The sequence below is a fragment of the Bombus terrestris genome, chromosome 15 (assembly GCF_910591885.1).
Source record: "Bombus terrestris chromosome 15, iyBomTerr1.2, whole genome shotgun sequence".
NCBI lineage: Eukaryota > Metazoa > Arthropoda > Insecta > Hymenoptera > Apidae > Bombus > Bombus terrestris.
The window spans coordinates 9857547-9869687 of NC_063283.1; the positions used below are offsets into that span (position 1 = coordinate 9857547).

Sequence of the window (12141 nt, forward strand, 5' to 3'; positions counted from 1 at the left end):
TAAAAAATTATTTAACTGTTTAATTCTTTTATTAATTTTTCTTTATTCTAGTTAGTGATGATTGTAAAAATGAGATTCTATAATATAAATTTTTAATGTATAGAAAACGTATACATAATATATGGTATAATTTAATTGAAGTTGTTGCATATTATCTATGTATAACATGCTGGAACCTTTGCATTATGTATTATAATAAATATCATGGAATAAGGTGGTAAAGTAATTTGTTCCGTAGGTTCTAATACTATAGGTCGGAATGGTGGTAAATTTCCATTAGATTCCAATTTCAATAATTCTCCATTTATTTTTATAGTCCTAAAAAAGAAAATTGAAATGAAATGTTACATAATCTATTTTCATGTAAAATAATTATTACATACCTTGATTGTAGTTTGTCAGAAGTAAGTGCATATAAATAAACTTTAGCATTTCTGTGAAATACAGGAATTCCTTGAATAGTAACATGAACAGGGAAATTAGCTAGATTAATTCCATATATTGTAATTGCTGGAACTCTGCCGGTCCATGCTTTTTTTGGAGTGCAATGTGCATACAATCGTAAATACTCAAGAGGTATTGGTGATAACTTTAGAACTTTTTCTGAAACAAATTTCTTATAAACTATACTAACCCACCAGTCAGGATTTGGTATAAGATCAGATCCAATCATAGCATAGTTTCCACCAAACAATGATTGCCTGGTAACAACATTTACTCCTGTACTGGCACTGTATCCCAATTTATCAAGCCATAAAAATCCAGCTACAAATCTATCTGATAGTTTTGGTGCACCTCCACCATAAGCTGTACTTGTTTCTGCTACAAAAAGATTCTTCTTCATCACTTAAATTTGAAATTTTATTTCAAAGAGACTAATATGATTACATACATAACCACATAGGAATAAGTTCTCCTGATGATATAATTGCTTTTTGCATGGATTTAATTTGCTTTGGCAAATAATTAAAAGTTGAAATATTTATAAAATCAGTTAGTTGAGCTTCCCTTCCATTAAGGTAATATTGATGCCAAGTAACATAGTTTACACTATTTTTATCATTTTCTAAAAATGTTTTCGCATATTGCTCTCCCATATGAACTGTATCTTCTACATGATTTACTTCTGGTCCCACAAGAATACTTTTATTATATCCTATTTCATCTAATAATTCCCTCAAGTGACAATAATCATGTGCAAGTTGAGTTGCATTAACATTTCTATTAAATACATGATGAAAAGAATTTGGTTCTGAAATTTTATTATTATTACGTACCAATCTATTTAAAAGATAAGCAGATTGAATAATAAAATATGATATTTAAAAAAAATAGTAAATAAAACATTTACCATTTCCTAATTGCCAGTCTAGAGTCATGCCTTTATTTTTGGCAAATGAGATTATATTTTTAGCATTAACATCATTCCAAGAGTTATCAACATTTCTAATTAATACATTTAAATCGAATATCATTCGCAATTTTGATTCTGTTGCAAAGTTGTATAAATTCTCAAAGTCTGTCTCATTAATAGTAAAATTACTTATATCTTGGCCGTCTACCGGATTAATTACTTTTTCGGAAACTGTTTTTGTCTATGCAATATAATTCATATAAATTATTATCTAAGTGTTTTTAAATAAATATGTACATATATATATATATATATATATATATATTATATATGATAATTTCATAAATGATAAAATAATATACCAACTTTATTAAAGTGTAGACAATCTGCAGACGTACCGCCTACCCGAACATAGGCTGGCCCAAGAAGCCGAGCTAAATTTATAAATTTGCTATCCTTTATTGGTAGACTTTTCATATCACGAAGTAATGATGTATCAAGACCGAATGACAAAAATTTGTCTGACACTGTATGTAAAAGTGATTGTCTTGAATATAAGTGAAGAACGTGATTATTAACTGTCTGGTTTATCGTATTATTGAAATTCCATGCTGATAATATTAAAAATATCATACAAAAACTCAGAAGGATTAAACTAAGAGTGGGATGTATTGTTGATTCTGAAATTTAAAGAAGAATATGAACGTGTAGATATTATAATTGAATAAGTAATCCATTGGGCGTATTAGAAATTCAAATTTTAAATATTCCATGCGTAATAGAACATGCAATATGGCGATAATATTGTATATATACTATATATATAAGCATGTGTATTTTAACAATATTAATTGCGTGTAGAAATAATGTATGCAAAGAGTATTTATTAAAACGAATATTTATTAAAAATAAATTCTATTAATTTCAATGAAAGAACTTACGGATTCGAAGTTTGTCTAACTTCCCATACTCATTTTTTCCTTGTTCGTTGGTTATAAAGTAGCTCATAATTTGTTCAGGTTCTCAATTATCTATATATATATTTCAAAATAATTTTATGCATACAATTCTTATTTGATTTGTGATCGGAAGCAAACAGATTTATCGAGTACTATGATTAGTTTCGTTTATAGTCACTATAAATTATATAAGTAGAATAATAATTATACTTATAAAAATATAAAGATTAAATATAAAGAACATTACTATCATAAATTTGTTAAAATAAACAGAATGATAAATATATATGCCGTAATCTAAATAATATAAACGATGTTAAACAATTTACTAATGAAACATTTTATCTATTAAAAATGAGTGATGTTTCTGCATTTATTTTCGATCGGAAGTTTTACATTTTGTATAAATAATTTTATCGTTATTTAAAAAAGGAGCTCCTCTTTTACGTGCATATTTTTTCTTTCTATTATTGTAGCCGTGTTGTTCTATACTGAATTGGCTTGTAAATTGTTCCTGCTTGAGAACTATGATAATTATGTTAAAATTACAAAGAACCTATGATTCTTGTGTTTCTTTAAAATATTAAAATAAATAAAAAATATTGATATAAATATATGTATAATATTTATATTAATAAGTACCTCCAGGTGAAGTTTGTTCAGACAGCGAATCTAAACTAGAACTTGATGATTGAAAAAGTAAAGACCGGCTTCTGTGTATCGCAATACGATTACGATAAGACAAACTACGTCTACGTTTCTGTTTTTCGTTTAATTGCTGCTTTGATTCTGAACTACTTAATTCATCTTCAGCCCAAAACGGTCGATCAGTGTCATCGGATATTGGTAATGTTGTTGGTGCCAATGACTTAAAAATAAAGACATTTCTCTTTAAATAAAAGCATATTTTTGATAATAGTAACTTAAAATATCTTGAGAAATTCTAAATGTAAAATATTGTTTGTCATTAACATCTAATTGATTTAATACCCCAACAGATATTGTGGTACAAGATGATTGATTTTCATAACCTTCATCCTCGGAATTTTGTATCGTTTTACGAGTATCACCGCTAGCATAATAACCCATTATGAATTTTGTTTAAATTTTGATAAGTTATACAATTATAAAATTTAAATTTTCTACATATGTTTGATTACACTGATGATTTTTTATACTTTGTGTCTAAAATTTAAATGTTTAGAAGAGCCATTGGAAATAAATGGCAGGCTTTTTTTATTATGATAGAACAAATTGCATTATAAGCTATAATTTGGAATATTTATTTAATACATTTTTTGGTTTTTTAATATTAAGAGAAAGTTATGCTTTATAAAATGTCTTTATTATATCTTCCTTAAAATAAAAATGTTAAATTTTCTTTAAAATAATATATATATATATATTACAAATAATTATTTTTGTTATTCATTATACTATAGTACATAGTTGTAATAATGTTTTAAAAAATAAATTGAATGAACCTTGTAATTATTAATACAAAATCTATTTTCGCATTTTTTACTATAATTTAAAAATAATTCTAACAGACAGAATTTCAAATCACTGTATTTTTTTTCATGCATCTCAAACATCTTGTTTGTCCAGTATCATCCTTTAATGCTGATAGGATAAATTTATCATTTCTTTCATCCTTCCCAGTAAAGTTCTTTAGAACTTCAATGCGTATCGCATTACACATATTTATATACATAAATATAAAAATGTCCTTAATCATTCTCTGATTTTCTACGTTTTTTTGAACGTGGACTGTCTGTATCATGAGGACTTGGAGTGATGTGACTTCTTTTTCTTTTTATACTACTTTCACTAGCGTCACTACTACTACTTGCTGCAGTTCTTGTTTCTCTCCTGAGTGTTCCCTCCCCTGTAACTTGTACTAATATCTAAACAAAATTAAATAATGTTAGATTTCTTGAAAATAGTAATTATGCATAGAAAATAATATTATATTATATATATTTACCTGCATATGTTGTAAACATTCTTCCTGCATTGAAACTGCCATTTTGTAAATAAATGTATCATGTTTATTATACATAATAGCATTTTGAAACATTAACATGACATCACGTTGAAAATGCATCGTAGATCTAATTGTTCCATTGTCTATATTTTTTTTAATAGTGGATAAGTCCATAGGTCTAAAGATAACTGAATGATATCCAGGTGCTTGATCTTCTGTAATAGGTCTCAAAAATACAGATGCATACTTATGTGTAGCAAGTCGATTATAAACCAACATGACTGCCTTCTTCCACGCCCTATAATCTGCACCTTCTCCAGTACCTTCATTTTCGGGTTCACTATCAATACAAACATTTTGTTTTTTTGAATAAGTTTTCATAGCACGTCCTCCACTTAACTTGCTTAATGATGATTCTTCTTCATCTAATTCAGCAGTATCTTCTCCAGCACTTATTATAGATTCTAGCTCTTTTTTTACATTTTGTTCAGTATCTATACCTTTTTTCTCTTCTTTCTCTTCTTTTATTTGAACGTCTTTTTGAACTTCTGATATTACAGAATTTTCCAATTGAATTTTTGTTTCCTCCTCGACTTTTGAGTCTTCATATGTATTTTCTTCTTTCTTTACAATGGAAATGTCAAACTCAGATTTAATAGGATCTGCAGGTTCTGTTTTTGAAGTTTCTATATCTTCTGGAGATACCAGTTGATCTTCCTTGACCTTGATTGACCAATCTTCCACAATTGCTGTTTCCTCTATTTCCTCTTCTTTTATTTCTATATCTTGCAGTATAGAGCTTGTTGTATCTTCCGAAGAATCTTTTGTATCTTCTTTTTTAAATTCATCTGTATAAATTTCCAATGTTTCTTCTGTTTGTTCCTCTTGAGATTTTTCTGGAGATTCTTCACTTACTTCTATAATAGTTTTTTCTTTGACTACAATTATAGGGTCTTCTTTGAATGATAGATCAATAGATTCTGTGCTCTCAATTGTATTTTCTATTATTTGTTCTTCTGTTATTTTCTTTTTATCATCAGAGCTACTTTCATCATCTTCTAAAATTAAACTAATATCTTGTGATTTTTCTGTATCCTCGGTACTAGGAAGATCATTTGTTACTTCAGATGAAACACTAACAACTTCTGCTGATGGAACATCTTGCTGTTCACCTGTAATTTTAGCAAGATGCATTTCTAATTGATCCAATTCCATATTGCCTTTGTTTTCTAACTCTTCAGAGGACACTCTTTGTAGTTTATTAGTAGGTGACTCTTTAATTTCTGGTACAATTACTTCAGTTTCTTCTTCTTCTTCAACTTCATCTTCTGCTATTTCTTCTATTAACTCTTTTGTAGGTATTTTCGAATCATTTTCTTCAGTTTCTACATTTGAAGTAGAATCCATAGTATCAAATTCCTCAATGATTTGTTTCTCTTCTATTGGAATATCTTTGCTATTTTCACCATCTTGAGTGTCTAATTCAGGAACAAGCTCTTCATTCAATGTTACTCTTTCATAACATGTACTTTCTTCAGATTTCACTTCTTCTGATGCACTTGGTATGGTTTCAGATACTTCCGCAACAATAACTTTATGTTCTTGTGGTTCAATAGCAACTGTACCTATAATTTCTGCAATATTTGATGTACTGGAATCAATTTCTTCAATAGCCATTTCACTTTCTGGTGAATTAGAAAGTGATACAACTTCATCTACATCTCTGGGTTCTGGCCGTTCTGTTACCACTGGTACTTCTTGAATTTGAGGTACAGTAAGGGTATTAATTGTTGATGTAGTTGTATCTATAGTTTGTGGACTACCAGTAATTTCTTCTTTTATCAACTCTTCTATATCTCCAATAATTTCATTGATTTCATCTTTGTCTATTACATCTGCCATTATATCTTTACGTATTACATCATCTATATGATCTATAATCTGTACCATACTTTCTGTGGATGGCATATTTGGAGTGCTAATTGTAAGAGGCTGAGCAGATACAGATGTTTCATTTTGTATTGTAACTTGATGCATAGGTTGAGGTTGAAGACTGTGAACTTCAGTAGGATTTTGTTGAGACACCATACTTGGAGTTGATTGTAAATTAGGTAGAGGGCCCCTGTGTGCATTAGCAGGCATTTCTAATAACATAGATAAGGTTGGTGCACCAACTGATGGTCTTTCTGATGATATATTTGAAATTGCAGAAGTAACTAACTGGTGCAATTGTGGAGATACATTTTGTGTCAATTGAGAATTTGGTACTTTAGGACTAGAACTAAGTAGGCTTGTGATTGTAGGAGAGCTTACTTGTGCTGTAGTAGTCGTGGTTTGAGTTTGTGTTGTTGGACTTGGTGATTTTAGTAGACTTGTTAACAATGGTGACCTTCCCCCCCTAGCTTTCTTTTCATCTTCATCTGTATTTTCTATTGTTTCTTGAATTTCCATTGTATTTTCAGTAGATTTACGTTGAATTATAGTAGTTCCTGTTTGTGATGAATTTAATTCTTGCTTCTGTTGTCGTTTTGCTAACCATGCAGAATGTGCTCTTGCTTTTTGTTCTTGTTCCCGTTCTTCTTGTTCCATTGCAAGCCACATTTTTTGTAACTTGTCCTCTGATATTGATCCAGATTTTAACATATTAATTTCAGCTTTAAGCTGTTGGTATTCATCCCTTTGAAAAGTTAATATTTGCCCTAATTCAACCATCCTTTCTTGCGTTAACCTTCTAACTATTGATTCACCAGTAGTTTCTCCACTTTCCCTTTTCTTCCTCTTGGGGGTATCTGCATTTTCCAATAAATGTGCATATTGAATGGCACAAGATTTTTGAGAAAACCAATCAGGTGGTCTTAATGTTTCTTTTTCAACAAATGCTTTTAATGATCGTGATACACTCATCCAATTTTGATCTCCTGACTTCAATACACTAGAAGCTAAACATAATTGTTCACGAGTACTCCAAGTATCATATGATTTTTTTAATTTTAATCCTGCAAATATTATAATATCTAATAAATTAAATTTTATGTAATCGACACTTTCAATACTATTGTAAGCATGTAATATTTATGTTTTCAAGTATTAATTGGTTGTTTACATTATATAGATTAAGAAGCAACGATTTATTTTTTATGTAATCATATAAAAGTAAATAGTAATATATTACATCATTTATCATTATGATAAAATATTTATAATGTGACACTACGGTAACCTATTATTAATTAAATATAAAAGTATGTATTAATATAATCCTGTTAACCTCTAAATTATGAACTATAGTACACAATAACAAACTTACTGTCTTGCACTGACGTCATATTTTTTAAAGCGAGTATCTTATATTTTCGAATACGTATAGTATAAATATCGAAAATTTCTAAACAATTCAAACATTAGAAATTTTGTCTCGTTTAGAATTTTTTACGTTTGATATTTTATACGTGGAAATGTGGAATGCGCGGGCAGCTGATTTTAAACTTGGATGCGAGGAATACGAGAAACAGAAGTGTAATGGCGGATGCAAAGTAAGCTGTCAAAGTATGGTGCATTCTACTTTTTCTTTTCATGAACGATTAAATATAGTTCATCGAAGATTAAGTAAGAAGGTAGCAAATATGCGTTAAATAAGTGAAATTATGAAATAAGTAACGCAATTTATGTAATTTGTATATATAACTAAAAGTGAGAATTTCTTGTATATACCAATTAATAACTCTTAAAACAATTTCTACTTTACCATGATGAATAATCGGCGGCGAACAAATAACTTCACTTATGTTAGTTCTTGTGTGAAGTACATGATATTTATGCTCAATTTTGTTTTTTGGGTTAGTAAATGTTTTATATTTCTCATATAGAATATAATATAAGCAATTCAGCATATTCAATAGAATATAAGCAGACAGTAAGCAGAAAATTATGTATTACACGTATTTGTTATTTATAGATAAATCTTAAGAAAAAATCTTATTGTATGTAGAGAAATCTTATGAGAATGAAATTTTAAATGTTTTATTTTGTTGTACAGTTATTTGGAGGACTTTTAATTGGAGTAGGTTTATATGCATTTGTGGATAAATGGCAAGCAACTGGTTCCGTTAGAGTAGAAAATGTATATGATGTGATCCTTAATATTTCACTTGTGATGGTTATCGCTGGAGGAGTAGTCTTTGTTGTTAGTTTTGCAGGATGTGTTGGAGCATTACGCGAAAATACTTGTCTTCTTAAATTTGTTAGTATTATCAAATATATCGTTATATTAAGCAGTTTATTAACACACAAGTAATACTTATTTATTGCAGTATTCACTATGTCTATTGGTATTCTTCTTGCTTGAAATGGGCATTGCAATTGTTGGTTTTGTATTCCCACATACATTGCAATCATTATTGGAGGAGTCGTTTACAGATAAAATCATACAAACATATAGGGAAGATCCTGATCTACAAAATTTTATTGATTTTGGGCAACAAAAAGTAAAGATTCTTATAAACAAACATTTATTAAGGTATATTATTATAATTAATAATATTTTAAAAATCTATATTTTCATGAACAGTTTAGATGTTGTGGTTTAAGTCAAGAAGGATACTTGGATTGGGGAAAGAATGAATATTTTAATTGCTCCAGTCCTAGTGTTGAACGTTGTGGTGCACCATTTTCATGTTGCATTAATGCTACAGACATATCAGTAAGTACATATTTTTTACATTTTGTTAATGAGAACATATTGGAATTTAAAACATTATTGAAATGTTTAGAGTGGTCTTGTGAATATAATGTGTGGCTATAAAGTGCAAATGTTACCAGTATCTGAAGCAGGCAAGAAAGTATGGACTAGTGGTTGCATTGAAATTGTACGAAGTTGGGCAGAACGCAATTTGTACACAATAGCTGGTATTGCTTTAGGTATAGCTCTTAGTCAACTTTTTGTCATTTATCTTGCCAAGACATTGGAAGGTCAAATCGAATTGCAAAAGTCTCGTTGGCATTCCTGAGCTTGACTTCAGGCCACCTACCGCTATCAGATTCATTCTCCTCCCAGCAGGCAGGTGGCCAGTGGCCGAATAAGAGGCCAAGACAATGAAACAAATGTAAATGTCCGGATGACTCTACTTGTTCTTTTTGCAATCTCTCTATACATACTTTGTATTCTTTCTTTGATCAGATTTGTACTTTACTTAAAAAACTATATTCGTGTATATTTAATCGACGACTAGCTTTTATTTTCTTTTATATATTATTCTATTTTTATAACTATTTTCTTTTATCTCCATTACTAACTTATCTTATATCTTTATCGAATCTATATCGATAAATTGTTAAGTGATAATTATATATTTTCTTTCTCGAAATTTTATATAACTTGCATAATCATAGGCTGGTTACTTTTGAAGTACAGTAATTCAACCTAAAGTAGGATATCTGAAAGTGAATATTATTCAGTCTACACATTTAGTTACATATAAAATTTGTTGCAAAACTTATTCACATATGAAGAATTTTTAATTGACATAAGATTAATTAAATTAATACTATTAATCACGTATAAGACGGAGTTGATTGTATAAAAATATTAATTCTTTCGTTATACATAATTTATTATATATATATGTATCTACAATACAAAATTTCATATGTTGGTAATTTTTGCATCAAAACTTTAAACCATTATTCGTACATTATATGTAATAATATTATAAGTATTAAAAATATCAAGCCTTTAAATATCCTACGAAAGACTTACATTAAATAGTTTAAGAAGTAGATTCAATTCATAAGAGATTCATGATTTTTATATTAATATTTTTTTTATATATTTACATAATTATTTGTGAAAAATTTCACCGTGTGTGTCACTACATGAAACTTTTATAATTTCATAACGTATCAATTACTCAATTCGCCAAAATGTAATAAAATAATGATACGGTTAAAACACGCACATGGTTAAAAATGTTATTCAATATTTTTCTTGCTATCTATATTTATCTTTTTTAACATTTATATAAGCATATTACAAGATATTAGTAAGTATATAGTTGTTTCTAAATCGATATTGTTGATTCTTTTATTATGCTATATTAGTGTAATTGAAGTAAGTCAAAAAAGGAAAGAACGTCCAGTGCCAAAGTCAAAGTATCATCATTGTTTTATTTGAAACAAACTTGACAATAATCTGGTGTAAATGATTTGTTTATTAAGTACATACATAGTACATCTGTGTGTCTTTTTATCAAGAGTAAATGTAAAACTGATATATATAAAACCATCTAGTTTGTAATAAACAAATATTATTCTAAAACTGTGTTCTTACCACTATCAATAAATTGTTGTATACTTATAAATCATATTTTAAGAATGTATAGACCAAAAGGAAAGAAATTGTTATTACTTTTTGTAAATATTTATTTATATAAAGTAGTATCTACAAACATACTATCTGAATATTCTAAAATAACACTTTGTCCATCTGTAAGTTCCGAATTTTCAAGCAATTTTATTAATGGTGTATCCATTTCATTACATATTTGTGTGCCAGTTATATGATGAAATAATTGCAGTTTAGATGCTCCTGCTACATTATTATTGTTGGATACTTTTAATATATCAGCTATTGAATCTATAGCTTTCCCAATTGTCCAGTTCATGTTCACATAAATACCTTTAGATGGTCCTATATGTTTGTTAGATATTGTAGTTGGGGGATATACAAGAAAATAACATCTTTCATTTACTGGTACATTTTTTGAACCAACAGCAGAACCCTTTACACGCATAAGTCTTACCTAATTAAATAATAATTAAATATACAAATATGTAATATCTTTTGTTAACTATTTAAATGATATAACATACTTTATTGGCCATTGTAGTATTTTTGGATTTCTTCAAAGTATCTGAAATTTCTTGATCTACTATAGCTTTTGCTTCAGCAAATTGTTTTTTTGGAATTTGCCATTTTTTCAACTTTGTTGTTTTTTCTTCATTAGTATATTCCAAGCAGCCATGATATCTATGTTGTAGACAAAAGTGTTTCTTACATTTGATGCATTGCATTTCGATGGGTGAAGTTTCTTTGCAGGATTCATCTGAACATGTATAATTTGGTGCCCTTATTTTGGTGTATGTGATCTTATCTTTCAAACCTAGACACTTATGAGAACCTATATGAAAATGCTCCTTGCAAAATAAGTCATGGCAATGATTGCATTCAAATGGTAAAAAATTTAATTGTTTGCAATCTTTGATTGAACATCTCTCCCCAACATTTGGAAACTCCATTTTTAAATCTATAATACAAGATACGTACAATACGTACACTATAGCAGAAAAATAATTTAAATAAATTATTAGTGTGTTACTCGTGTCCAGTCGTTATATGTATATAATAAGTTATTACCTATATTTAATTATGAGACGGCGTTGGTGAATGTAAATGGTTCTCACTGAGAGTTCCTAAAGCTAGATTATTCCACTTTTGTTCTAATTCCTTTAGTGTCATATGAGAATCACCGTTGTCACTTTCAGGATCAGGTAATTCTTGATTTGGCACTACAATATCGTCAATAGGCAAACGTTCTTTATGCCAGATCTCGTCAATCAAATCTAATAATCTACCATCTCTGCACACTTGACTGTCCATAACGCAAAATATAATATTTTTTCAATATTTTCTTCTATTTATATAAAAACAAAGTAACAAAATAATATATTCGATTATCAATTATAATAAATTTAATAACATTGAAAAATCTTTGTCACTGTCATAACGTAATAAAGATAGCCAACCCTATGTCTAAGATCGTACACTAAATGTTGCTATCGTCTGC

General features: G+C 28.5%; 4 protein-coding genes across 9 annotated transcripts; 1 reads left to right on the top strand and 3 right to left on the bottom strand.

Moving 5' to 3' along the window:
• Positions 1 to 23: 23 nt before the first annotated feature.
• Positions 24 to 3094, bottom strand: LOC105666557 (heparanase). Of its 2 annotated transcripts, none has more exons than XM_012317019.2 (7): positions 2956 to 3094; positions 2296 to 2490; positions 1721 to 2034; positions 1352 to 1595; positions 893 to 1252; positions 384 to 822; positions 24 to 318 (listed from the first exon to the last, which is right to left on the bottom strand). In XM_012317019.2, the coding sequence occupies exons 2-7, from the start codon at positions 2360 to 2362 to the stop codon at positions 156 to 158; spliced, it is 1587 nt and encodes a 528-aa protein (XP_012172409.2). In that variant the 5' UTR covers positions 2363 to 2490; positions 2956 to 3094; the 3' UTR covers positions 24 to 155. The 2 variants fall into 2 exon arrangements, with proteins under 2 accessions (XP_012172409.2, XP_012172411.2); XM_012317021.3 differs by having other exon boundaries at positions 2296 to 2385; positions 2956 to 3084.
• On the top strand, positions 3001 to 10613 carry LOC100646683 (tetraspanin-33). Of its 4 annotated transcripts, none has more exons than XM_012317023.3 (5): positions 3001 to 3159; positions 8337 to 8540; positions 8611 to 8784; positions 8868 to 8999; positions 9070 to 10613. In XM_012317023.3, exons 1-5 carry the CDS (start codon positions 3001 to 3003, stop codon positions 9304 to 9306), a joined length of 906 nt encoding a protein of 301 aa, XP_012172413.1. In that variant the 3' UTR covers positions 9307 to 10613. The 4 variants fall into 4 exon arrangements, with proteins under 4 accessions (XP_012172413.1, XP_020722472.1, XP_003401262.1 ...); XM_020866813.2 differs by lacking the exon at positions 3001 to 3159 and adding an exon at positions 7701 to 7833; XM_003401214.3 differs by lacking the exon at positions 3001 to 3159 and adding an exon at positions 7814 to 8136.
• LOC100646440 (bromodomain-containing protein 8) lies at positions 3866 to 7747 on the bottom strand. Its single transcript, XM_012317022.3, has 3 exons — positions 7608 to 7747; positions 4301 to 7296; positions 3866 to 4220 (listed from the first exon to the last, which is right to left on the bottom strand). The coding sequence occupies exons 1-3, from the start codon at positions 7624 to 7626 to the stop codon at positions 4044 to 4046; spliced, it is 3192 nt and encodes a 1063-aa protein (XP_012172412.1). The 5' UTR covers positions 7627 to 7747; the 3' UTR covers positions 3866 to 4043.
• On the bottom strand, positions 10443 to 12097 carry LOC100646880 (AN1-type zinc finger protein 1). Of its 2 annotated transcripts, none has more exons than XM_003401217.4 (3): positions 11712 to 12097; positions 11168 to 11631; positions 10443 to 11097 (listed from the first exon to the last, which is right to left on the bottom strand). In XM_003401217.4, exons 2-3 carry the CDS (start codon positions 11591 to 11593, stop codon positions 10717 to 10719), a joined length of 807 nt encoding a protein of 268 aa, XP_003401265.1. In that variant the 5' UTR covers positions 11594 to 11631; positions 11712 to 12097; the 3' UTR covers positions 10443 to 10716. The 2 variants fall into 2 exon arrangements, with proteins under 2 accessions (XP_003401265.1, XP_003401264.1); XM_003401216.4 differs by having other exon boundaries at positions 11168 to 11601; positions 11712 to 12091.
• Between the last annotated feature and the right edge of the window lie 44 nt (positions 12098 to 12141).